Source organism: Lagenorhynchus albirostris, chromosome 19 (genome assembly GCF_949774975.1).
Source record: "Lagenorhynchus albirostris chromosome 19, mLagAlb1.1, whole genome shotgun sequence".
Taxonomy (NCBI): Eukaryota; Metazoa; Chordata; class Mammalia; order Artiodactyla; family Delphinidae; genus Lagenorhynchus; species Lagenorhynchus albirostris.
Genome location: NC_083113.1, coordinates 42,102,318 through 42,129,295, shown reverse-complemented (window position 1 = coordinate 42,129,295; position 26,978 = coordinate 42,102,318). Strand labels below are relative to the sequence as shown.

The 26,978-nt window shown below is 50.0% G+C and overlaps 4 protein-coding genes across 9 annotated transcripts in view; 3 read left to right on the top strand and 1 right to left on the bottom strand.

Moving 5' to 3' along the window:
• The window catches only part of DUS2 (dihydrouridine synthase 2), a 41,223-nt gene extending 39,488 nt beyond the window's left edge, over positions 1 to 1,735 (bottom strand). For 2 of the 4 annotated variants that reach the window (XM_060130544.1, XM_060130545.1), the window contains exon 1: positions 1,636 to 1,726. The gene's annotated coding sequence lies outside the window, so the exon portion shown is untranslated. Of the gene's footprint in view, positions 1 to 1,635 lie in introns of all 4 variants that reach the window. The other 2 variants (XM_060130546.1, XM_060130542.1) reach the window with 2 other exon arrangements.
• Positions 1,736 to 1,778: 43 nt separating this feature from the next.
• On the top strand, positions 1,779 to 7,054 carry DDX28 (DEAD-box helicase 28). Of its 2 annotated transcripts, none has more exons than XM_060130355.1 (2): positions 1,779 to 3,541; positions 6,936 to 7,054. In XM_060130355.1, exon 1 carries the CDS (start codon positions 1,784 to 1,786, stop codon positions 3,377 to 3,379), a length of 1,596 nt encoding a protein of 531 aa, XP_059986338.1. In that variant the 5' UTR covers positions 1,779 to 1,783; the 3' UTR covers positions 3,380 to 3,541; positions 6,936 to 7,054. The 2 variants fall into 2 exon arrangements, with proteins under 2 accessions (XP_059986338.1, XP_059986339.1); XM_060130356.1 differs by having other exon boundaries at positions 6,939 to 7,053.
• Positions 6,654 to 7,870, top strand: DPEP2NB (DPEP2 neighbor). Its single transcript, XM_060129806.1, is given in 2 exon segments — positions 6,654 to 6,738; positions 6,936 to 7,870. Coding segments are annotated over 2 exon segments (390 nt in total). The 3' UTR covers positions 7,241 to 7,870.
• Positions 7,871 to 15,566: 7,696 nt separating this feature from the next.
• Positions 15,567 to 19,916, top strand: DPEP3 (dipeptidase 3). 2 transcript variants are annotated; one of them, XM_060130580.1, is made up of 10 exons: positions 15,567 to 15,805; positions 16,076 to 16,202; positions 16,679 to 16,808; positions 16,898 to 17,039; positions 17,286 to 17,352; positions 17,469 to 17,645; positions 18,164 to 18,245; positions 18,779 to 18,854; positions 19,332 to 19,467; positions 19,570 to 19,916. In XM_060130580.1, the coding sequence occupies exons 1-10, from the start codon at positions 15,567 to 15,569 to the stop codon at positions 19,804 to 19,806; spliced, it is 1,413 nt and encodes a 470-aa protein (XP_059986563.1). In that variant the 3' UTR covers positions 19,807 to 19,916. The 2 variants fall into 2 exon arrangements, with proteins under 2 accessions (XP_059986563.1, XP_059986562.1); XM_060130579.1 differs by having other exon boundaries at positions 18,161 to 18,245.
• Positions 19,917 to 26,978: the final 7,062 nt, after the last annotated feature.

Sequence of the window (26,978 nt, the reverse complement as noted above, 5' to 3'; positions counted from 1 at the left end):
AGTGGTCATCAGCCTATACATGAACTTTGCAGTGACAGAAAACCCAGCACTCTCTAGACAGATCTAGACATTTCTAGTTGCTACAGCAGTCTATATCAAATTCAGAATCTGACTCCCTGTCAAGCATCAGTCCCAGTCTGCCTTCTGGAATGGTACACCCCATGGCACACCTCATCTCTTTTCCATCTGGCACATTTCCCAAACACATGAGGACAATTTTGTTCTTCCTAAAGTCCTCTTCTCCCACGTCACCCTCCTAAATCACTCCTTCCTGTGTTTATAACTTTCAGGAGCCCCCAAGGTTTTCTCATCCCAAGGACATGACAACCACGGCATCAGTGTGCCTGCTACAGATTCTGGGAAAGGGGCAGGGCCACACAAGAGTCTGGCAAATGTGACTGACCACCTGAAGTGAGAGTACATGTGACAACCTCAGCCTCTCTTCAGTCCTCAGCCTCTATCCAAGGTTTCTCCATAGCACACTATTGACATTTGGGGCCAGATAATTCTTTGGGGTGGTGGGGAGGCCTGTCCTATGCCTTGTACAATATGTAGTAGCATCCTGGCCTCCACCCACTAGAGGCCTGCAGCACCCCACCCGACCCCCCGGATGTGACAAAGAAAAATGTCTCCAGCCATTGTCAAATGTCCTGGGGGAAGGGTGAGGGCAAAATCACCCTCACGCAAGAGCCACTGCTCTATCCAATGACTCTGTTCACCCATGAGTACTCAAAACTCTCTCCTCTGCTGGTTTAACAGGTAACTCTCCAGAAAGTCTATCGTGTATCAAAATGCTATTTGAAATTTAATAGTATTTATCTCTATAACGGTATCTAATGAAAGTAAAACTCTTTCTCCAGATGTTAAGAACCTCCCAGGTGGTTAATCCACATTTACCTTATCTCCTACCCCAGGCACTGGAAATTACAGAAATGATCTGACACCCATTTTCGGGATCCGTTCAAGAAGTACCAGTAGTGTAAGCTTTTGGGCAACCTGAACAACTGAATTCAAGTAAAATATTCTGCCTGACCGTGGTTTTGTGAGAAAAGCCACAAATCTGTAGCAGGACCCTCCTCGCTGCTATTTACGGAACTGAGGTATCTGACTGGAAAGCCGGTGGAGGTGAACTAGCCAAGAAAGCAGTGGGTTCAGGATGAGAAGCTGGAAAGGGTGACAAGGGAGGGGAGAATGACCCTCAGCTGAAAAGAGAGGGGAAAAGTACCAAGCGATGAGTTCTCTGGACTGAAGAGAAGATACGCTGAAGGCCATCAGCTTGCCCTCGGGGCCTTCAGCTCTCTAGGGAGCTCTAAGGGAAGGGTGAGCCTGGATCTACGACTCCGGACTCCTGGTCTCGGCCCCCAGGCCTGACCATTCACTCAGACTCTCAATAAATACTTGTAAAGTTACAGGGGGAGACCCGAACTGGCCAAGCCATGACAGGGGCTGTGAGGGCGACAAATGAGCGTTGCAGGGATCGGACATCGGATCGCCACAAGCCCTCCGCCCTCCTGGTTCGTAATGCCAGGGCCCCATCGCCGCGTATCGCCGGACCCCGGTCCTGCCTCCACCGCGCATCCTTCCCCAAGGTTGGCCGGGGCTTGGAGTCACCATCCCCTGTTCGGACCTACAGACCTCGCCGCTGCTGAGCTCTACAGATCCCGCTCCTTCCACACAGTTCGCCAATTCCGCGGGCCCTACTGAGCCGCGCCAGCCACCGTCCACGAGGCCTTGGCGCACCCGTGACGTCACTGTCATGCGCCTCTCCCGCACCGAGGGGAGTATGGCTCTAGCGCGGCAGTCGCGGCTGTTGTCGCTCGTGGCTCGGTTGCTTCTGGCGCCTCGCCGGGACCTGACGGTCCGCGGTCCCAACGAGCCCCTGCCCGTGGTGCGCATTCCGCGGGCTCTACAGCGGCGGCAGGAAGAGCAGCAGAGCGGGCAGCGGAGCCCCCCGCGGCCGGTGCTGGTGCGACCTGGGTCGCTGCTGATCTCAGCGCGGCGACCGGAGTTGAACCAGCCGGCTCGCCTCACGCTGGGCCTTTGGGAGCCCGCGCCACTAGCTTCGCGCGGCTGGAGGAATCGGCGCGCCCACGGGGACCATTTCTCCATCGAGCGCGCGCAACATGAGGCTCCAGCGCTGCGGAACCTCTCGCCCAAGGGCAGCTTCACCGATCTGGGTCTGGAGCACCGCGTTCTGAGCGCACTACAAGAGGCTGCTCCCGAAGTTGTTCGGCCCACAACCGTGCAGTCGAGTACCATTCCCCCACTCCTCCGCGGTCGCCACATCCTCTGCGCCGCAGAAACCGGCAGTGGCAAAACTCTAGGATACTTACTACCTCTCCTTCAACGGCTCTTGGGCCAGCCAAGCCTGGACCATTGTCGTATCCCTGCGCCTCGAGGCCTGGTTCTTGTGCCTTCCCGAGAATTAGCCGAACAGGTGCGGGCCGTGGCCCAGCCCTTGGGCAGCTCCTTGGGCCTCCAGGTGCGGGAGTTAGGGGGAGGCCATGGCATGAGTAGGATCAGGCTGCAACTATCCAAACATCCTCCAGCAGATATACTAGTGGCCACTCCGGGGGCTCTGTGGAAGGCCCTGAAAACTCAACTGATCAGCCTGGAGCAGCTCTCCTTCTTGGTGTTGGATGAGGCAGACACGCTGTTGGATGAAAGCTTCCTGGAACTGGTGGATTACATCTTGGAGGGGAGCCATATAGCAGAAGGCCCAGCTGACTTAAAAGACCCCTTCAATCCCAAAGCTCAGTTAGTGCTGGTGGGGGCCACATTTCCCGAAGGTGTAGGCCAGCTGCTGAGTAAAGTTACCAGCTTAGACTCTCTAACCACTGTTACCAGTGACAAGCTCCACTGCATCATGCCTCATGTCAGACAGACATTCATGAGACTGAAGGGAACAGAGAAGGTGACTGGGTTGGTGCCGATCCTCAAGCAGCGTGACAGAGCATATAGGACTGGCCCCGCAGGAAGTGTTCTGGTGTTCTGTAATTGCTCCAGCACTGTGAACTGGCTGGGGTATATTCTGGATGACCACAAAATCCAACACTTAAGACTGCAGGGACAGATGCCAGCCTCAATGAGAGCAGGCATCTTCCAGTCCTTCCAGAAGGGCTCCCGAGACATACTTCTCTGCACAGACATCGCCTCTCGGGGCCTGGACAGCACCCAGGTGGAGCTAGTCATCAATTATGATTTCCCTCTCACCCTACAAGACTACATCCACAGAGCAGGGAGGGTGGGCCGGGTGGGGAGCGAAGTGCCAGGCACTGTCGTCAGCTTTGTGACCCATCCCTGGGACGTGAGCCTGGTTCAGAAGATTGAGCTGGCAGCTCGCCGGAGGAGAAGGCTTCCAGGACTAGGTCCTCAGTGAGACAGCCTTTGCACCAGCAAACCTTATTGCAGCAGGCTTATATATGATGCCATAACAGGGACCTTTCCCTCTGTGCTGGATGGCTGAGCACACTTGTCAGTAGGGTGCTCTGGGCTGCCTAGTCACCTTCTGAAGGCCCGGGCTGCTGTCTGCCTTCAAAAGGTAAGCTGCTGGCCAACACTGGAGGGTGAACTACTGAGCATGGCTCTCTGTAGTCTTTCACATGAAGAATAAAGTCGATCTTGGCTCTGTATTGTGTCATGATTTCTTACAGTAAGCAGTGTTTCTATGGGTGTCCCTTAATAACAGTTTCCACTGGAGCAGAATTCACTAGACTCTGAGAAGATTCACACTCCAAACTACCACACTTAGGACGAAGGCTCTTTCAATTGATGTTTTAGTTTAAATTTTATTTCCTGCCCCCAAACATCAATTAAGCCCCCAGGAGAAGGAAAAGGGGATGCGACTAGCGATAGAGAGAATATTTCTTCACAACAATGGCCATGGCAAGCTTAGGCACTTTTGGTGAAATCTCTCTGGGAAGTACTGGCAGAGAAATAAAAGGCAAACTGACACAGAAGTATTGCTTGGTGTGCATTTCCAGGCTCTGCCTTCTTTCTCATCTCTTGGTGGCAGGTGGAGGAAGAGGAGAAAAGGTTAAACTTTTTTATAAACCGGCAGAATAAGCTTATAACATCCTCTCACTATCTCTGCATAGGTTCTAGTCTCTGCAGCACTACATAAGCTTTGCCCAAAGTAATGAGCAGTTAAAAGTCAAATGTAATACTTCACCAAACAACTTAAAAATGCTTGCACACTGGAAAGGATTAAGTTGCAGAGAACACAAATGGACCCAGAGCAACTTTTGCCAAAAGAGAATATTGTGCTAAATATACAGCCATAGCTCTTTTCTATATGAAGAAACAGAAGGATAAAAGAACTTGGTCAAAATCACATAAGTAAGTAGGACAGAATCTGGTCTGTCTGTCCTAAGGGTTGTGTTCTTTAACCACCAGGCTAGCTTTTCTCAAATCTGACTCATGCATAGAATAACTATACACCTCTGTTTGCCTTGAATATTCCCTGTTTATATGTATGCCTGCTGCAGTTTTTAATATTGCCCACTTTGACTTCCAAGAGCAACCGAGAATACACAATAATTTGGTCACTCTATCCATGGACCACTGTGGTGGGACTGCCCAGGAAGCTTATTAAAAGTGCAGCTTCCTGAGCCCTACTCCAGATCTAGATAAGTTTTCTGAGGGTTGGCTCAAGAATCTAGGTACAAGTCTTTTTAAGTGCTTTTGTGGAACCCCCCAGGTGAGTCTCTCGCTCTCGTAAGTTAATAAACCATTTATTCTGCCTCCCCCAGATGCCCAGCCAGATCCTGTTAAGGTAGAAGTTCCCCCACCACATCAGAGGGATGCTCTCAGCCAAGTAATCTCTGGAGCCTTGGAGAATCTGAATGGTCTCGTGCTGGCCCACCTGCCATGACAAACTCCTCCAGAGCATTCCCCTCCACATTTTACATCCTACCACTCCCAAAGGCAGTCTGCTCCAATGAGGCCTGACTTCGTCTGTCCTAACGTGCACCCGCTGATTCAAGCAGTTTAGGAATAGAAGGTGCTGTGGTTCTCCACCAGGGTGGCCCAACCTCTAAAATGGTAGTCCAAGCAGCCTCTACCTCCTGGGCACATCGCCTCTGCAACAGCCCCATTAAACGAATGTCCCATCTTTGCTTTTTCAAGGTCGGCAACAGGGAGTCCCCTCCTAAAGAAGGTTCTCTCTCATTGCCACACTATCAAAGGCTGCCCCAAATGTGCTTCCTTCCTGTGGGCCTGATCAGGCTAAGGGCGGAGTTGTCTCTTTCCTTCTCTGAGTCGGACCAAATCGTCTTAGTAACACCTCTTCACACTGTTGACCATGTTTTTCACGGGGGCTGCTGCTGAGCTTTTATCTCATCCTTTCATGGTGGAGAGAGAAAGGATTCTAATGATTTTTACTTCTAGGGGAGAGGGGAGTGTAATGATTATGTTGTCATTTTGTATTATGTCCTTTTGTCATGAATTTGTTTTCAATTTCATGTTAAAATGGGCCCACCATTCCCATTTTGTGAGGTCATTCAGCACCCTTATTTTGCACCTTTAACATCTCTCTCAGTATCACTTGGAAATGTTTGAAATGGCGTGAGCTTGTCCTCACATTCCTATCAGCTGTAAATCCGGAGCCCCGACATGAACCTAACCACTGAGCAGAACACCTCTCCACTACCTGTGGAACACTGGGTAGGCCCCTTAACCTCTTGGTTTTTTTAAGTCCTCAGTTGTAAAAATGTGAGGGTGTTATGAATTTATATTTGGGGCAGGACAAGGTCGAGAAGAGTGTGTCTTTGCTTTTTTTTTTTTGCGGTACGCGGGCCTCTCACTGTGGTGGCCTCTCCCGTTGCAGAGCACAGGCTCCGGACGCGCAGGCTCAGTGGCCATGGCTCACGGGCCCAGCCGCTCCGCGGCATGTGGGATCTTCCTGGACTGGGGCACGAACCTGTGACCCCCGCGTTGGCAGACGGACTCTCAACCACTGCGCCACCAGGGAAGCCCTGTGTCTTTGCTTTTATTCTTCCAAACTGTCTGGTATAATGTATACTGTCTGGTATAAATGTAGCCTTCCCCTTTGGGCTACAGGATGCTTCCATTCAGACCCTGTCCCGATTGGCCTCTTAGCAAAAGACAAGTGCATTTTTGTTGGCAAATGGTAAATGGAGCAGTTTGAGGAAGAGGGCCACTCTTGAACCGCCCCTTCAAACCCAGGCACCTCTGTGCTGTCATGTAGGCATCTATATCGGTCCCCTCAGACACATCCCTTACTCAGCTGCTGAGAACTAGGGGAGACGGTGGTGCCATATTGATGGGAAGACCAGAAGAACCAAGGCGGGTGATGAAGTGCTAGTGAGACTGGAGGGCCGAGGAGATGGTGTCCCAGGAGGCTGGGTGGATGTAAGCCTAGACTTGGTACGCAGAACCTGGTTCTGAATCTCCTGATCACTCTGCCTCAGCATTTGGCCTTGTTCTAATCTACATAAAAGTATCAGAGGGCTAGAGTTCAGTGTGGTTGAAACAGGAAGTATAAATGGGGCCCAAGAGGGGTTGCCAAGGTGGGTGGGGTTCTTAACCAATTTATATTAGATTATTTTTTTCCAAAACTTGAACGACATTTCCATTAAAGCCTCAGAAGTGACAGACTGCAAGAAATGTTTTCTCTGTTGTGGAAGGGAGAGATGGAGAGGATCATGATTGCAATTACTTTCGGGTTCTACTGTTTCCCCTGGAAACGGTGGAGAGACGTCCTCATCTGCTGCAGCCGTAGGCTCTAGGAATTGCTTTTGCAGCCAGTGTCCCTTCTCTAGGGACTCATAGAGCTGATGGGCCAAGCCTGTGTTTTGGATGTCAAGTAGATTAAAGGTCTTCAGCCAGAAACTGGGAGAGACATGAGAGAGGGAAATTCTGGCAGGAGACTGTGTACAGCAGAAGTGACTGATCAGTTCTGATTTTCTTTGCAGCAGCAGTGGCTCCCGTTTCTCCTCCTACACCTGGTCACTACCATGTCCTCTGCCGAGAGTGTGGAGAAACGCAGTTTGGCCGGCACGGGGAGACATACTCCCTAGTTGGTGGCGACCGGGTCTACGGGGATGTTCCTTTGGCCACGCCAGCAAAGGTGGAAGCAGAGAAGCCAGTCCCTAGACGTGCTCCCAAGAGAAAGCATGCTCCGGAAGAGTCGGACAAAGATCTTGGTTGCTCCAGACCCAAAATCCGTCGATTGTAGCATGGTGCCCGGAGGCGGACTCCACAGAATCTTTCTGGCTGAGTCATTCTGAAGAGAGGGCAATGGTTTAACTGCCTAAGGCAGCGAATGCCTCTTCCTGCAGTGACCCCCCCCCGCCCCCCCACTGCCCACTGCCACAGATTAGAACCTGAGTCATTCTGCCTGAGCCTTCCTCAGCCAGGAGCCTCCTTCCACACTAAATGGCCGTAAGCAAGGAGCCTCAGAAACTGAGTTTTGAATGAGAATCTGCCCTGAACATCCCAGGGCTGAAGCTGGCCTGGAAGAAAACCTGACGTTCCTCTGCTCAATCCTCAGGGGCCCCTTTGTGAGCTGAAGAAAGAAAAGTCTACACTCTGCGAGCCGAGGAGGATGCAGGAGCACAGACAGGGTGCAGAGAAGCCTTAGCAGTCTACCACATGGGCTCCCGCCCTGAGCCATTGTCAGCGGCCACCACCACAAACCAGGGGGGAGCTGGGCTTTTTGAAACTGAAAGCAGCAATCTGTGGCTTCCCAAAGAACCTTCTGCCTGGGGTCTCAGGAGGCAGGACAGAGAGACCCAGGAAGACCTGCTCCCTGAAGCAAGAACAGGATGGAGAGTCAAGCAGCATGCACCCTGCCCCGAGGTTCACATGCTCCTTTATTGCCAGCCCTTTCTGTCCCCAGTGGGGTCACTTACTGCTCAATAAAATGTTTTTGTGTAACAGATTTCTAGGGTCGCCAGTGCTTAGACTTAGGTCACTACCCCTGTGCTAGGCACTCCTGCCACCCGGGAAAGGTTCCAAAGGTGGAACAGCTCCAGGGCGTGCCAGGGATCAGAGCAAAAACTTGAGGCTGGGGATGAAGGAGTTTGGGCACAGTCCCTAAAGCATCTCAGTAGTTGAGCTTCTGTGAGAAGGCACATCCCGTGTGTGTGTGTGTGTGTGTGTGTGTGTGTGTGTGTGTGTGTGTGTGCGCGTGCTGGGGGGAGGGGGTCCCTAGAGGAGGCAGCTGGGGGAGGGCCTGAGGCTGGAAATGGGGAATGGCGTGCGGCCTCTGAGCAAGCACAGGCACTTAGCCCTTGAGGTTTCTGGGGAAGCTACAGCCACAAGGGCCACGAGATAAGGCAAGTGTAGCAGCAGAACCCAGGTGCCAGGTCTTTCCTCAGAACCTATACTTCTCCACGAGGCCGGGCCTTCCACACTGAGGTAGGAGGGATCCTGGCCAGAAGGTCTGCCAACAGCTCTGGGAGGAAGGTTGCTGTGGTGGGGGCTCTGCTGCCATGGAAATGACTTCATTTCCTTCCACTCAAATAGCCTGCTGACTGGGTTCCTGCTCTGTTGAGTAAAAGGGTCGCTGACTCTCCCCAGAAGGTTGTTCAGTTCACATCCCAAAGTCCCTCTATTCAGGCCCTGGGGAGGTGTAGCAACTCCTGAGGGCGCTCTTTCCTGAGGCTGGCTGACAGAAGTGGGGGAGGTTCCTGATAGTTCCCAGGTGCTGGTTGAAGTCCCCAGAGAATGGTCATGCAGTTTGGGGAGTCGAGTAGGTGGAGAGAGAAGGTCGGGGGCAGAGGGCCCCTTCCTGAATCCAGAGCTCACAAGGTCCCCCCCCCATTTCCAGAAACTATCTCTTCCCCCACACCAGCCACCATGGCCCAGTACCGGAAAACCGGGAGCCTAGAGCACCTGTGGCCACAGAGACACTCACACGCAGCCCTCGGGGTGGGCGGGGCCGGCTGCAGGCAGATGGGGATGACGTGTGCTCCCGGGAGGCCTCGGGCTGAAGGTGGCCCTCTGAGAGAAGGACCCCAGCTTGGACAGGAAGGTTAGAGGCGGGGGACAGCAACCTAGGGTGCCCCCTCGGAGCAGTGGGAGTGTCAGACACACAGCCCAGGCGCTGCCCATCTGTGCCTCTGCAGGGGCTCCTACAGCGCACTGCCCCTACCTCTGGCCAAGGGACTGGACAGCTCCTTAGGTCTCTGGGGTCTTCATCAGTTGTACTCTTGTTCCTCTCTCATCCTCCACACCCGGGGAAAGGAGCCCCCACAGGTTCTCAAGGAGACTGGGAGGCAGGGTGAATCTTGGGTGGGAAATGGCCCAAACAGGGGGCTCTGGGGTCCACTCCAAATCTGAAGTCCAGTCTAGAGCCAGCTGGGATCACTTCAGATCAAACCTCAGGGCCCTCTAGTTGGTACTCTCGGTGCCAGGCCATGAAGGAACTGGCCTGTTTGGCCTACAGGCTGCAAAAAGGGGAATCAGCAGAGGCCAGTCATCACCCCCACCCCTGCCCTGGAAGCCCCACACTGCTGACTTTCCATTCTTCAGATCACTTCGACCACATCAGGGCAGTCATTGGATGCAAGTTCATCGGGATTGGCAGAGATTATGACGGGGCTGGCCAGTGAGTGCTTCCCCGTGGCTTGTCTCGGGCTGGCTGGGCAGCAGTGGGGCTTTCACAGCCACCGTGCCCACCACACTGTGGTCCTCATGGCCTTGACCATAGCCTCAGGTGTGCTGGCCCGACTGGTATCTCCCCTCCCCCAGGGTCTGCTTCCTGGGCTCTTCTGTCTTTTTGGCCCTACTCTAGGTCATCATATTTGTCTCAAACACCACAGAGAGCTCATCTGCCCAGCATCTGCGCCCATCCAGTGCCAGCAGACCCACGGCCTCTGAGCAGACTCTTAGCAAGGTCTGGGCTGGGCTGACCATCTTCTCTGCCTGCAGTTGGGCCTGTGCATGCAGGGGGGTCAACCCAGTTCTTAAAAAGCTTTTCTTCTCTTTATAAATGGAGGCAAAAATTGCATTCAGTGAAAGGCATAGATCTTAACAGTACAATTCGATGACTTTTGGTGAATCGTCGAGGTGCTTTTGGGGGCCTTCCTCTGAAGGATGAAGAGCAGGAGTGAATCATTTACTCTCTCCAAGTCTCCATTTTCCACATCTGACCAGGGCTGCGGTTCAGTGGACCCTGGACACATAGGGCTTCGGTTCTGACTCAGGACTAGGGAACAGGTCTGAGGCCCAACAGCTGGCTGGCTGGTGGCCACACAGGTTCCCACAGGGGCTGGAGGACGTGTCCATATACCCGGTACTGATAGAGGAGTTGCTGGGGCATGGCTGGAGTGAGGAAGAGCTCTGGGGTGTGCTTCGAGGAAACGTGCGGCGGGTCTTCAGAAAGGTGGAACAGGTATGCTGGGCTGGGCAAAAGAGTAGCTCTGAGCAGGTGGTCTGAGCAGGTGTATGCGGGGGTGCTGTGAGAGCTGCTGCCCGCTGATTGCCGCCTCCAGGTACAGGAGGAGAACGAGGGACAGAGTCCCTTGGAGGATGAGTTCCCAGATGAGCAGCTGGGCAGCTCTTGCCGCTCCGTCCTCCCACGTCTGCATCAGAGAGAGGATCTGGCTCCAGACCAGAAACTAACCAGAGCTGCGGTTCATGGGAATCCCATTTTGTCACCTAAGTGGTCATTCTCAAAATCTTGCCCCCACATGGGCCCAGGCCCCACAGTTATTGCTGCCTTCCCAGTCCTCATTATTTGGCTCTGGTGATCCAGTTAATCCTGCCAGATGTCACTTTGGCAGCCACAGATACCCCACAAAGTTTCCTTGCATGCGAGCACAAACATTTCGTGAAAATAAATGCTTTAGAAATGGAATCAGCGTGAGTGTCCTTCTCCATGGTGGGGTCTGTGGTGCAGGCTCCCAATACTGGGGTTTGGTGGGGGACCCTGCAGTTTAGACACCGGATACTCAAGGAAGACCTGTTGGCAGTGGCCTGAGGAAACACAGGTGGCTTGGCTCAGCACTGGAAGAAGACAGTGGGTGGCTCGGTTCCCTCTGTGTAGCTCACCTCAATCCAGATCCTGACCCACTGAGTACCACCTGGGGATCTTTCAGGGAATGGTGGTTCAGATGCCCAAGAAGAGAACATGCCTAGATCACAAATGATCTTTGTACCTATTTGGACAGAGCCCAGAATCTCAGGCTACTTAATGGGCCATGGACCTCCAATGGCTAGACTGCTCTGGATGTGGGCACACCTCCTCCCCTGTTCCTCACGGACTTCCTCTCTAATCGGTTCAGGCTACTTAGACAACCACCCCATCTTCCCCCAGTTCATTAATGATAATAGCAACTGCACTAATGATAGCCAAAATTGAGTTAATACACCTGAGAGGTAGGGCTTCCCTGGGGGCACAGTGGTTAAGAATCCACCTGCCAATGCAGGGGCCACAGGTTCGAGCCCTGGTCCGGGAAGATCCAACATGCCGCGGAGCAACTAAGCCCGTGCGCCACAACTACTGAGCCTGAACTCTAGAGCCAGCATGCCACAACTACTGAGCCTGCACTCTAGAGCCATCATGCCACAACTACTGAGCCCCGCGTACCTAGAGCCCGTGCTCTGCAACGGGAGAGGCCGCCGCACTGAGAAGCCCGCGCACTGCTGCGGGAGTGGCCCCTGCTCGCCGCAGCTAGAGAAAGCCCACGCGCAGCAATGAAGACCCAACACAGTCAAAAATAAATAAATAAAATAAAATAAATAAGTTCATTTAAAGCATAATGAGAGGTAATAATAATAAATAACATGATAAAAAGATAATGACTAATAAAATAGTTAATGCTAACAATCTACACATATCCCATTGGCTGAGCAATTTCATCCCAGCTATATATCCAAGAGGAATGCATACATATGTTCCCCAGTTCCCTAAAAAGGTATATGAAATAATATTTATAGCAGCACTATTCATAATACCACCAAATGCATTTCAAAATCAAACTTAACAGAAAAAAAAATCAAACTTCAAGGAGCCAAAGACCAAAGGTTGTTTTTTGGTTTTGGCGTTTTTTTTTTTGCCATGCGGTGCGGTTTGTGGGATTTTAGTTTCCCGACCAGGAACTGAACCCTTGCCTTCGGTAAGGAGAATGCGGAGTCCTAACCACTGGACCACCAGGGAATTCCCCCAAAGATTATCTTAAAAGCTGTCATAGGGCTTCCCTGGTGGCGCAGTGGTTGAGAGTCCGCCTGCCGATGCAGGGGACACGGGTTCGTGCCCTGGTCCGGGAGGATCCCACGTGCCGCGGAGAGGTTGGGCCCGTGAGCCACGGCCGCTGAGCCTGCGTGTCTGGAGCCTGTGCTCCGCAACGGGAGAGGCCACAACAGTGAGAAGCCCGCGTAAGGCAAAAAAAAAAAAAATTACTGAAGAATGTCACTTGGTCAAGAGAAATTGTCAAACATTCAATCTATCAATAGAAAATGAACTAAGCGAAGAAGCAGGTTTTGAAAATATTATTCATGAGTTTGCTTCCATTAAAGCCAGGGAAATAAAATTATAATTCTGGTTTGAGTGTAAGTAAAATATGGAAACATAAAATAGTGTTGTGCGTTTTAATACACCTACTTTTAAGTTCTTCCATTTTTTTCAACTATTTTAATATCCTGGAAAAACTAACCATTAAAAAATACATTTATAATGTGTATAGAAGTACACATTTTTCCTCTTGCCTCAGGGTCCAAGTTGGTTGGTCTCTGAACTGTTACTCAGAAAGTTCTAATAGTGCTTTCTATTTGTTTCACCTGTTCTCTCCTTGCTTGACTTCTTTTGGATGGATTGAGCAGCACTCCGAGATCACCTTAATCCCATTTCAGAGCCTTCCAAGCTGAGCTGATCCAGCTCAGAGTCCAATTAGGGGGAAATGGGAAGAGGTGGAGGTTACTAGAAGATAGAAGCTTATAGAAGGGCCCTGTGTTGCTGGCGCTCAGACCTCTAGGGTATCTAAGGCTCTGCTCAGTCGGTACAGGTGTTCTGAATGGCCATGACAGGGCTGCTCAACGATGGCCCGAAGAAGTTGGAGCTCGCAGCCAACTGCCACTGCTTGGAGCCGCACTGACATAAACACAAAAAATGAGGGAGACATTCCTGTTTTCCTCTCCTGTCTTTCCATCTCCCTTTCTCTGGTAACTCCTACTGGCAGAATGTAATAGGAAGCCAGCTGGGTGGCTAGGAAATGTGGTTTCAAGAGTTCAAGCCCCAGCCTCACAGAGCAGAGAATAACATAAGGCTGGATCTGCAGTTGAGAGACAATTGTTTGATACCCAGGATTGCTGAGGCCTGATTCACTCTTTCCCCTAGGGTGTGCTGTCTTGTGTTCTAACTCCTCAGGGTTCTTCCTTACTTTTGGGGGACCCTGGATACTAATCTCTATTTCCTTAGCCCCACAAAGTCCCTAGTGGAAGAAACAGCCCAAAGACCTGGCCCACCTCTGAGTTTCCACCCTCCCTGGATCCTTCACAAGTAATTTTTCAGTATCTTGTTAACTCCCTGATGCCTTCAAGAAGATCCTTTTCATATTTTTCCCAACTTTTCTAATGATTGTCAGGAGGACTGTAACTTTGATTTATTTACTTAGTCAACCAGACATTTGAAACTGCGTATGCATTAATTTGATAACATTTTAAAATTAACTGTAAACATTATGCCCTCTCCTTTTACCTATGACTAATATAGGAAACAAATGTATACGAAAAGCTTCTGCACTTTTGAGAAACTATCAGCAAAGTCATCATGCATTAGGTTGTTTAATGTCACTTAAATGAAGACCTCCGTGGCAGGTCAGCTCAGATGTATGAGTCACCAGAATATAAACACCTCCACCCCCCTTTGTCCTTCCTGAGCTGAGGAAGGCAAGCTGGAGGCAACCAGGTCAGACTTTGTCCTTACCCCTGAGGCATGAGAAAGAGGCAGGGGGCAGTGATAGACAGGAGGCAGTGGTCACCAGAGGCCAAGGTCCCTCTGGCGCTGAGAGGGGAGGCCAGCTTGTCAGCGAGTCCAAGAGAGAGGAGACACACACAAATGCAAAAGTGGGGGGACAACTCAGACTAGATTTCAGCCTGTGTTGTTGACCCCTCTCAGCCTGGCAGGACCTGATGCAGGCCCAGGAGGCTCAGATGCCACCCAACTGCAGTTTTGAGATCAGTTCCCCCTAAACCATAGCTTTTTCTGCAGAAAACAACGAATTATACTGTCCAGGCCACTGGCCAGCCGGGAAACCACCTTGTCCTGAAGGAGGAGTTCTGTCTATCCTTAGGAGACTAAGCCTCTCATGCTCTTAGCACCAAGGGCCCTAACTGGACCCTGTCCCCCTACTCTGTGCCTTGGAGACTCTTCCAGCTCTTCCCCCACAGCACACTCATCCTGCTCAAACCAGACCTTTGCCTAGGCTACTGGCCAATCCAGATGCCCTCTCCACTCCCCTGCAGTATCCAAGCCCCATCCTTTCAAGGCTCAGCTACTGTTCTGGTGCCTTCATGAACCTCTTACCACCATGGCCAGCCTTCACCAGCACTGCCTCCGACTTCCCTCAGCCAGGATGACCATATACAAAAAAAAATGAGACAGAGGCCTCCCTGGTGGCGCAGTGGTTGAGAGTCTGCCTGCCAGTGCAGGGGACACGGGTTCGTGCCCCGGTCCGGGAAGATCCCACATGCCGCAGAGCAGCTGGGCCCGTGAGCCATGGCCGCTGAGCCTGCGCGTCCGGAGCCTGTGCTCTGCAAAGGGAGAGGCCGCAGCGGTGAGAGGCCCGCGTACCGCAAAAAAAAAAAAAAAGAGAGACATAAATTGACCAGGGAGTAGGTAACCTCCTTCCCAAGATGGCGACCATTAACTAATGTTTAGTATGTATATTCCTCTAGGGTGTTTTGTGTGTGTGTGTGTGTGTGTGTGTGTGTAACAACACATGCACAGAAGTAAATTTTAACACGAGATACTAAAACAAAATGGTCTCCCATAAGTATTATTCTTATATTTCACTTTTATTAAAAATATATAGGGAATCACTTTTCTGTCCGTCAAAACATACAGATCGAATTCACTCTTCTGAATTCTAATTCTTCCTAGAATTTCATGGAATATTTAACCCGTTGGAGGGCGGGAATATCCCTGCAAATAAAACCCCACATGGACCTGCGACCTGCCTGGCTAGAGGTGAAATTAGGAAGATTCCTGGACCCCTCCCAGTTCCCCCACGGGCCTCCTCCCCGAGTCAGTAGGTACACACAGCTCGGGAGGGGTGGCTGGAGGGCCGGGAGCAGGGTCGGAGGGAGCCCGCGATGCATCGCTAGCGGGCGCTCGCAACAGAAGCCAGCCTGGCCCATTAGTGCGCCGTTCTGGTCGGGGCGGAAGATCCTATCGCCCCCCTGGCGACCACGCTGTGAGGCGGCATTGTGGGTCCCCGCCCGTCTGTCGAGCGTCCTGACTCCAGCCGCGCGTCACACGAGGCCGCGCCGCTGGGTCACCTACATCGACGGTTGGGACCCCAACGTCGCCCTCTGACTCTCGCTCGCCCCTCTCAGGCTCTCGAGACCCGCCTCTGCCCGCCTGCTCGGCCCTGTGCAGCATGCTGCCCGTAGGCCTCGAGGCTCCCCGCGCACTCACCCGGCGGCCTCTTCTGAGTCTGCTGCTCCTGCTGTGGCTGCTGCTGTGGCCGGTAACCCGCGCTCAGACCACGCAGGGAACCCCCAGCGCCTCGACCAGGCCGGACACCTCCAGCGCCCCAACAGCGCCGGGCTCCCCGAGAGCCTCGAGTCTGCATGAGCGCGCGCGGGCCCTGATGCGGGACTTCCGGCTCGTGGATGGGTGCGTCGGTGCTGCGTGCCGGCTGGTGGGGGCTGAACCCGCCCCTGGGCGGGAGAGGAAGGGCTAGTAGGAGGCTCCCTCACACCACCCCTTTCTCCTGCATCACCCCTGGCGCCTTCGTCCCCATTACCCCGTTGCCGGTGGAACGCCCTACCTAAGAACTCCTCCTCAGGACTACTGTCTGTGTGAGGGAGGAGGTGGGCTGGGACAGAACAGGCCCAGGACCTGGAGGCCACGCCCCCTACTCTTACTTTGTCTTGACCCCCCCAGCAAGAACCACCTGCCCCTGTTCCTGAAACAGCATTTCCGGAACGAGCTACAGGAGGGCAACCTGCGCAATTTCAGCCTTGGCCAAACCAGCCTGGACAAGCTCAGGGATGGCCTCGTGGGTGCCCAGGTACCAGAGGGACACACTTAACGGCCGCTGGGGAACGTGGGGGCTACAGGAACCTGGGTAGACAGGCCTCTGACTATCAGAGGACACGCAGTCTGCCATCATGGGGCTGCTGGAGAGTGCAGGGGTGTTGGAGGTCAAAGCAGGCCAGAGGCATGGGTGCCCAGGTTCTGTGGAGACTCAAAGAAAGTGATCAGAAAATCCCTGGCGAGCGTGGGGGCTCTGAAACCACAAAGGATATGGTGGATTGCCTTTGGGGCATTCACATAGCACACGGACAAACGGCGGGTGAGGACGGGTGCTGCCGGTTTGGCTGCTGGCAGCAAGCTGAATAGTCCTCAAGGTACCACGGGGTCATGCAGTGCCGCACTCAGGGCCACTGACCCAGATGAGTACCTTGGGGGCCGAGGAGGAGTAGCAGGCCAAGGGCACTTGGAGTCCACCCTGATCTCATTCTGGACCCCTGGGCCAACCCCCAGTTCTGGTCAGCCTACGCACCATGCCACACCCAGGACCAGGATGCTGTGCGCCTCACGCTGGAGCAGATTGACCTCATTCGTCGCGTGTGTGCCTCCTACTCTGAACTGGAGCTTGTGACCTCAGCCAGAGGTGGGTTGGGGAATGGGAGGATAGTCAGGGCCTCACTCTGGTGATTCTGGCCCTGGGCTCTGACCGCTTGATTCTCTGCCCTCTTCTAGGACTGAACAGCACTCAAAAGCTGGCTTGCCTTATTGGTGTGGAGGGTGGTCACTCACTAGACAGCAGCCTCTCTGTGCTGCGCAGTTTCTATCTGCTGGGAGTACGCTACCTGACACTCACCTTCACCTGCAACACGCCCTGGTGAGCAGTGCCTGGCCAGGGTGGAACGGTAGACACACGGTGGGGAAACTGCCAGAGAGGTGAGGACAGAGGGGTCCACAGAGGGAGGCTGTGGGGTCTCAGCAGGTCCCTCACACTCCCAGAAAGCAGCTGGTCCAGATCCTCACCCTGTTCTGAGGTGGGATGGATGGACAGAGAGCCTGGAAGTCCAGGCTCTGTTGGCCAAGGTAGGGCCTGCTAGATTGCCTTCCTCTGGCTGTCCTTCAGGGCAGAGAGTTCCACCAAGTTTCAACACTTCTACACCAACATCAGTGGGTTGACAAGCTTTGGAGAGGTAAGGACTCCTTTTCCATATCCTACCCCACACGTTCCCTACAGATATGTGCATACACGTGCGTCCCTCCCGACCCACCCCCCTGCAAAAAAAAAAAAACCCACCTGTCCCTGCAGAAGGTGATAGGGGAAATGAACCGCCTGGGCATGATGGTGGACTTGTCCTACGGGTCAGACACCTTGGCGCGGCAAGCCCTGAAGGTGTCAAGGGCCCCTGTGATCTTCTCCCACTCAGCTGCCAAGGCTGTGTGCAACAATATGCTGAATGTTCCCGATGACATCCTGCAACTTCTGGTGAGCAGCCACCCCAGCCCTCAAACCTGGGACTAGGCATGCTTCATCCAAAGATCCTTTTTTTAAAAAATATTTATTTATTTATTCACTTATTTGGTTGCTCTGGGTCTTTGTTGAGGCAGGCGGGTTCCTTAGTTGCAGCATGAGAACTCTTAGTTGCGGCATGCATGTGGGATCTAGTTCCCTGACCAGGGATCGAACCTGGGCCCCCTGCATTGGGAGTGAGGAGTCTTAACCACTGCGCCACTAGGGAAGTCCCTATCCAAAGACCCTTGACCCTGAACAAAGCTACCAGCCCAGGCCTCACTCACCCTTGGACCCAAGGCTGGTTAACCCTCCCCAATCTCTGAAACTCAAGGCCAAATCTGTTCCACCCAGGGGCCAAGAGAAGTGAAGCCTTACCCAACCCCTCAGGCAAGGAGTGAGCACTTACCCTATCAGGGCCCCCAGGGCATAGGTGGCAGACCATCAGGCCGGAAGTGCCAAGCTGAGTGTCCACTTGTTTATCCATGTAGAAGAAAAATGGTGGCATTGTGATGGTGTCGCTGTCCACGGGGGTGCTGCCGTGTAACCTGTTTGCTAACGTGTCCACTGTGGCAGGTGAGCCCCGCTTCGACTCCTTGTGCAGTTGAAGCTTGGCCTGTGGCCGCTAGGGCCCTCAGGACAGCTCTAGGCGTCTGGCGTACCTGCTGGGCCCTGGGCAGGCCTCCCAACAGCTCAGGGGAGCAGACACAACTCTTCACTGCCCTGAACCCAGATCTAGGGATACAACCAGTGCTGTTGGGTTTTGGGGAGGCAATTGCCTCTGCCTCTGAGTCTCACGTTTGCTCCCACATCTCTGGAAAGGACAGGCAGAGCCCCGCAACCAGGCTCTCAAGGAACCCAGAGGCATGGTGGCTCCTGGGCAGGAAAAGATCCAAAGGGGTTGGTGGCCCTGAGGTTCACTCTGGGTCCAGTGTCTAGCCTATAACCACTTCAGAACTCACAATGGGCTGGGAGCTCTGTGGAGTCAGCTGTTACGTCCTGGAGTGCTGTGGGCAGGGGAATTGGCCACGCTGAGTTCCCCCAGACCAGGGCTGGTCCCAGGATCTAACTCTAGCCTCATGCTGCCCACCACAACCCTCACCCCCTAGATCACTTTGACCACATCAGAGCCGTCACTGGATCTGAGTTCATCGGGATTAGCGGAAACTATGATGGGTCTGGCCGGTGAGTGTTTCCCCTGGGGTTTGTCTTGGGTCGGGGTTCAGTGGGGAGTCCTTTAGTCTCAGTTCCTTATCCCATGGTCCTCCCATCCTTCAGGCTTCCACCACAGACTCTGGTCTTCCAGCCCACCTGACATCTCCCCACTCCCAGGACCTGTTTCCTGGACTTGCCCTGTCCTTCCTGTGGCCCAGTGGACCCATTCCCACTCCAAGCCATCACAGTTGTTAAGTACCCACCCCCTCACAGGAGACCCCATCTGCCCAGCACATGCTCCACTCCCAGCCCAGTAGATGTGCTGTGGACTGAGCATCTGCTCGGCAGGTAAATGCTGCAGAAGCCCAGTCTTCAAGGAGCTTCCAAAGTTCCATTCAGTATCCTGAAGAACACGGACCTTCATTTCCCGCATGTAGCTGGGGCTGGTGTGACAGTGGGCCCTAGGCCAGGATCGGGTCCACAGTTAGCCAGCTGGTGGCCACACAGGTTCCCACAGGGGCTGGAGGACGTGTCCACATACCCGGTACTGATAGAGGAGTTGCTGAGGCGTGGCTGGAGGGAGGAAGAGCTGCAGGGTGTCCTTCGTGGAAACCTGCTGCGGGTCTTCAGACACGTGGAACAGGTATGCTGGGCTGGGCAAAAAGATGGTTCAGTGTTTCAGCAGGTGGCGGGCATGGGGGGGGTGGTGCTGGGGAAGCCACTGACTGCTGACTTTCATCCCCAGGTGAGAGAGGAAAACAGTGGCCAGAGCCCTGCGGAGGATGAATTTCCAAACAGGCAGGTGGGCAGGTCGTGCCACTCCCACCTGACTCAGCCTCAGAATGAACACCTGGCCACACACCGGGTGGGAAACAAGTGGCCAACCAATCAGGCCCTCCAGAGGTCCTCAAAAGCCTCCCCACACCTCGTCCTGGGGCTCATGGCTGCTGCCACCTTCTCAATCCTCATCCTATGGCTCTAGTGACCTGGCCAGTCCTCCAGAGGTCACTGTGTCAAAGTCTCACAAAGTTCCCCTCCTAGTGGTCCAGGCACAAACATAGGTATGCTGAGAATAAATATTTTGGGTACAGAGCCAGGTGTGAACGTCCTTCCTTCTTCACAGGCAGGGGGGTTGGGTCTGGTGGGCTCTTGGTTGGTGAGCCGTCTTATGTTCTAGCCCCAGCTGCTCAAGATGGGTGGTTCCCATTAGCCTCCAGCTTTGTCTTTCTCAGGAAAGGCAGAGGCATCTTACCTTATTATTCTAAAAGCCTGAGCCCACAGAAGAGCACTAAGGAATCAAGAGCAGAGTTGATCCCATCATGGAGTGTGACAGTGGTAGTTCCCAATCTCTCTCTGAAAGGTTTAAAAATTTTTTTTGTTTTTGTTTGTTTGTTTTTAAAGGGTGATACCTTTTGTAGCATAAACTAACTTGTTTGGAAGTATCGAGAGAGGAAGCGTGAAAAGCTTTTAGATTTTTCAGGTAGGGTCCTCTTTTTTTTCTTAAACTGATTTTTCAATGGAGGTGGAGAAATCAGGTCTTGGAAAGAAAAAAATAAAGGAACATAGTGCCATCTGCTCAGCCTACTACAGGCCTTCCATCTCAGACCACTTTCCTCTCCCAATCCACAAGGGTGGGCCAGAGCCAGATCGAAGTTCCTTCCATGGGAACTCGAAATTACATACAGTGCCACGTATGACATAAATTGTGTCCGTATATATGTGGGTCTGTCTTTGAATTCTGTTCCATTTGTTTGGGCTATTTGTTTATTGTATTATCAATACTATAAAGTTTTAATCATGGCAACTTTATTTTTTCTAATTAATTTATTTTTGGCTGCGTTGGGTCTTCGTTGCTGCACGCGGGCTTTCTCTAGTTGCGGCGAGCGGGGGCTACTCTTCGTTGCGGTGCGCAGGCTTCTCATTGCGGTGGCTTCTCTTGTTGCAGAGCATGGGCTCTAGGCGCGTGGGCTTCAGTAGTTGTGGCACACGGACTCAGTAGTTGTGGCTCGCGGGCTGTAGAGCGCAGGCTCAGTAGTTGTAGCGCACGGGCTTAGCTGCTCCGCAGCATGTGGGATCTTCCCGGACCGGAGCTCAGTGTCCCCTGCATTGGTAGGCAGATTCTTAACCACTGAGCCACCAGGGAAGTCCCATCTCGGCAACTTTAAAACAAGTCTTGACATCAAATAGAGTGAGTTTTCCCACTTTAAGAGCATCATATCAGTAAATATTTGATCAGATAAGTAGATCCACAGTGAATGATATAAAATAAGAGATTTATTATAGGGATTAGACTTTATGCACATATAGGAGACAATGGAAAAGGCTGCTTGATCTGGTGTTGGGTATTAAATCTGTACAGGTAAGCTGGGCCAGAGTTAAAAAGGAGAGCTGGATGTGAGGTGGAGGAGAAGCTGAATGAACCCATAAGGACAAACTGGAAAAACTGGATATCCATTTGTGAAAAAAAAAAAGAATATTGACCCCTAGTTCACACCATATAGAATAAAACATACAAAATAAAATTATTTGAATATGTTATTGATCCAAATGCAAAAGATAAAAGTACAAAACTCTTAGAAAGGGACTTCCCTGGTGGTCCAGTGGCTAAGACTCAGCGCTCCCAATGCAGGGGGCCCGGCTTTGATTCCTGGTCAGGGAACTAGATCGCACATGCTGCAACTAAGAGTTCACTTGCCACAGCTTAAAAGATTACACATGCCACAACGAAGATCCTGCACCAGCAATGAAGATCACGAGTGCCGCAACTAAGACCCAGCACGCTCTTCAATAAGTGATGCTGGGAAAACTGGACAGCTACATGTAAAAGAATGAAATTATGAACACTAACACCATACACAAAAATAAACTCAAAATGGATTAAAGACCTAAATGTGAGACCGGGCACTATAAAACTCTTAGAGGAAAACACAGGAAAAACACTCTTTGACATAAATCACAGCAAGATCTTTTTTGAACCACTTCCTTGAGCAATGGAAACAAAAACAAAAATAAACAAATGGGACCTAATGAAACTTGAAAGCTTTTGCACAGCAAAGGAAACTATAAACAAGATGAAAAGACAACCCTCAGAATGGGAGAAAATATTTGCAAACGAATCAATGGACAAAGGATTAATCTCTAAAATATATAAACAGCTCATGCAGCTCAATATTAAAGAAACAAACACGCCAATCAAAAAATGGGCAGAAGACCTAAATAGACATTTCTCCAAGACATACAGATGGCCAAGAAGCACATGAAAAGCTGCTCAACATCACTAATTATTAGAGAAATGCAAATCAAAACTACAATGAGGTATCACCTCACACCAGTCAGAATGGGCATCATCAGAAAATCTACAAACAACAAATGCTAGAGAGGGTGTGGAGAAAAGGGAACCGTCTTGCACTGTTGGTGGGAATGTAAATTGATACAGTCACTATGGAGAACAGTATGGAGGTTCCTTAAAAAACTAAAAATAAAAAAAAAATAAAAAAAAAAGAAACTAAAAATAGAACTACCATATGACCCAGCAATCCCACTACTGGGCATATACCCTGAGAAAACCATAATTCAAAAAGACACATGCACCCCAGTGTTCATTGCAACACTATTTACCATAGCCAGGACATAGAAGCAACCTAAGTGTCCATCGACAGATGAATGGCTAAAGATGTGGCGCATGTATACAATGGAATATTACTCAGCCATAAAAAGGAACGAAATTGAGTTATTTGTAATGAGGTGGATGGACCTAGAGTCTGTCATACAGAGTGAAGTAAGTCAGCAAGAGAAAAACAAATACCGTATGCTAACACATATATATGGAATCTAAAAAAATGGTTCTGATGAACCTAGGGGCAGGACAGGAATAAAGACGCAGACATAGAGAATGGACTTGAGGACACGGGGAGGGGGAAGGGTAAGCTGGGACGAAGTAAGAGAGTAGCATTGACATATATACAATACCAAATGTAAAATAGCTAGCTAGTGGGAAGCAGTTGCATAGCACAGAGATATTAGCTCGGTGCTTTGTGACCACCTAGAGGGGTGGGATAGGGAGGGTGGGAGGGAGACACAAGAGGGAGGAGATATGGGGATATATGTATACATATAGCTGATTCACTTTGTTATACAGCAGAAACTAACACACCATTGTAAAGCAATTATACTCCAATAAAGATGTTAAAGGAAAAAAAAAAAAGACACATGCACCCCAATGTTCATTACAACACTATTTACAATAGCCAGGTCATGGAAGCAACCTAAATGCCCATCAACAGATGAATGGATAAAGAAGATGTGGTACATAGATACAATGGAATATTACTCAGCCATAAAAAGGAACGAAATTGGGTCATTTGTAGAGTCATGGATGGATCTAGAGACTGTCATACAGAGTGAAGTAAGTCAGAAAGAGAAAAACAAATATCACATATTAACACATATATGTGGAAGCTAGAAAAATGGTACAGATGATCCGGTGTGCAGGGCAGAAATAGAGACACAGATGTAGAGAACAAACGTATGGACACCAAGGGGGAAAAGTGGCAGGGGGGATGGTGGTGGTGGGATGAATTGGGAGATTGGGATTGACATATATACACTAATATGTATAACATAGATAACAAATAACCTACGTATAAAAATAAATAAAATAAAATTGAAAAAAAGATGTTAAAAAGGAGACCCAGCGTGGACAAATAAATAAATAAATACTAAAAAAAGAAAATGAAAAAGTAGTCAACCTTACTAGTCCCTAAGGACATGCAAAATAAAACTCACAGAAAAGGATAACTAAAATTCAACAGATGAACAATACCAAGCATTTGTAAGGGTGTGGAGCAGCAGGTATTCTCTCATACCCTGCTGGTGGCAGTGTAAACTGATAAAAACTGCATTGAAAAAGAGTTTGACTTTATTTACTAAAGTTAAATACACATATACCCAAGGATTTAAATTTTTTTTTCCCTAAAGACCCAGCAGAGGAACTTCCCTGGTGATTCAGTGGGTAAGACTCTGCGCTCCCAATGCAGGGGGCCCAGGTTCAATCCCTGGTTGGGGAACTGGATCCTACATGCATGCCACAACTGAGTTCTCATGCCACAGCTAAGAGCCTGCATGCTGCAACGATAATCTGGCATAGCCTGCATAAATAAATAAGTAAATTAATTAATTAATTAATTAAATTAAAAATAAAGACCCAACAGAAATGCCTGCACACATGTGCACTGAAAGACATGAACAAATATATTTATAGAAGAGCTATTTTTAATAATTTCAAATTGAAAATAACCTAACAATAGAGAAATCAGTGGTGCTATATTAACTCCATGGAAGAGTACAGAGCAATGAAAAAGAACAAATTACAGTCACACGCCACAACTTGTGAGAATCTTACAAAATAATCTTGAGTGAAAGAAGCAAGATATAAAATAATACCTATCATATTATTCCATTTCTATAAAGTACAAAAGCAAGCAAAACTGATCTATGATGTTAAAAGTCTGTTTAAGGGTATCCTCAGGGGAGGTAATGACTGGAAGGGGGCATGAGGAAGGGCCTCAGGATTGTTGGTAAAGTGCTCTTTCTTGATCTGGGTGCTGGTTACCTGGTGTGTTCATTTTGTGAACTATATACTGTATATTATTATGGTGTGTGAATATTTGGCCGCTGTTACACAGTCGTCATTGGAAGCAGAAGTTCTGTTGAGGTATTCCTCACAACCAATAATCGATTTTTATATATGTTCCAAGTATACTTGACCAAAAGAAGGATTTTTCCAACTGTTGTATGTAGAACTATATACATGTCCATTAGGTCACCGTCATTAATTATGTTATTAAAATCTTTTATATCTTGCTTGGTTTTTTTTGTGATTTTTTTGACCTATTTGTAAGCATGACAGTTGTGGTGAAATCTTCCACTGTGATGGTGTGTGTATCAGTTTCTCCCTATAGTTTTAGCAATTTATTTTTACTGAAGTGAAATTCACATACCATAAAATTAACCATTTTAAAGTGAATAATTCAGTGGCATTTAGTACATTCACAATGTTGAACAACCGCCACTTCTATCTAGTTCCAAAATATTTCAGTCACCCTAAAAAGAGACCCTCTACCCATTAAGCAGTTGCTCCCCATCCTTCTCTTTCCCCCTAACCACCAATCTGCTTTCTGTCTCTATGGATTTCCCTATCCTGGATATTTCTTACAAATGGAATCATATAATAGGTGACCTTTGTATCTGGCTTCCTACAGTTAGCATAATGTTGTCAAGGTTCATTCATGTTGTACTTTTTCTCCATTTTTATTTTACTCTTTTTCTGGAATTCCTATTGTGCAGATATTAGAACTTGTTTTTCTATCCTCCCATATCTCTTTTCTGTTTTCTCTTTCTTTGTTTTTTATTTCTTCTTTTGGGAGAATTCCTTAACTTGGTCTTTCCAATTTATTGATTCATTCTCGATTATAACTTTATGGTATTAGATCACCTATTGTGTTGTTTCAATTATTGTGGTAATTTTAATATATGGTCCCATGTGCTTCTCCCATCCAAAGATGGGTTCCATGTCTGCCCACCCCTTGAATCTGGGCTTTGTAACTGCTTGACCAGTGAAATATGGCAGAAGTGATGCTGTGCCCATTTCCAGGCGTAGGCCCAGAGAACTGTCCTGCTTCTTGGGATGCTTACTCATGGACTGTAGCCACTATACTATGAGGAAGCCAAGCAGCCCAGGGAGAGGTCCACATGCAGAGGACCCAGCCCCTGGTCCACAGCCCCACTGAGCTCTTAGCCAATAACAATTTGCTGGTAATGTAAATGAATCATCTTTTTTTTTTTTTTTTTTGGTCACGCCCCGCGGCTTGTGAGATCTTAGTTCCTGGACCAGGGACTGAACCCAGGTCCCTGGCAGTGGAAGCAGGAGTCCTAACCACTCAACGGCAAGGGAATTCCCATGAATCATCTTGAAAGTGAATCTTCCAGTCCTAACTGATGCCATGTGGAATAGAGATGAGCTTACTCAACTTACTGATTTGTGAGCAAATAAATATTTTTGTTGATTGTTGCTTTAAGCCACTGTTTTGGGGTAATTTGTTATGAAGCCATAGATCACTGGAATAATTATATTTTTCTCTATCTTATATTTCTGCTTGTTCTTTTTTATATTTTCATGTTTCATATTGCTAATATTCTCCCTTATCTTTTGTAATATGTTTATTAGGCTAATTTTGAATTTTTCATCCATGTATTCTAATCATTTTCCTGATAGATGTTTTCTTTTGAAATGTCTGTTCTTCTAAATGGTACAGGCTATTTGACCAGTCAATAGTATGGGGGAAGTTGTATCCTAGCTACAGAGTCCCGCAGAGTCTAAGGTTTCAGTTGTGCTGTAGTGGCCTGTCTTCCACACAGCACCTGACCCCACCCCTGAGGAGAGAGGCCAGGTAAGAACTATGGGGAACCTTTGCAGAGCATCAGGGAAGACCAAGGAGGGGGCACCTGTTCATTCTTTAGTCAAAAAATGTGTTGGGACCAGTACTGAAGATACCAAGGTAATGAGACCAAAATGGTCCTGACATTGTGAAATCCACAGTCTAGTGGGCATGAAAAATATTAAAGATCTCCACCAACACGTTTCTCCCTGCAGTGGATCCTATGAAGGGAAAGTGCCCCAGGGGAACACAATCCAGGGGAGGGTGAAGCGGGGTAGGGGGGAGGTGGGGTGTGTTTCAGAGAAGTCTTCTGGGGAAGTGGAACTCCAAGCTGAGGCCTCCTCCATACAGAGGAGTTTGGTAAATGAGGGTGGGGGCAGAGGGTTGAAAGGCATTCTGCCAGGTGCAAGTGCTGCACAGAAACTCCTTGAGTTTGGGGAAGTGAAAGAAGCCAAAGCATCTGAGCATCTGGTCTTCCGTGATGCTCAGCCAGAAAGGCTGAGGCTGGGGAGGAGGATAGGGAGAGATGCAGCTGGAGAGGTTGGAGGGGCCAGAGGGAGCAGGGCCTTGTGGACCAAGAGAAGAGCTTGGGCTTTTTCTTCAGAAGAGGTGGCTCTGCCAGGAGCAGGGAGTCCATTGGAAGGCTGCTACTGTGGGCAGGTGAAGGTGGCATGAAGGACAGGACAAAGCAACAGACCCTGGCCAGGATGACTGTGGG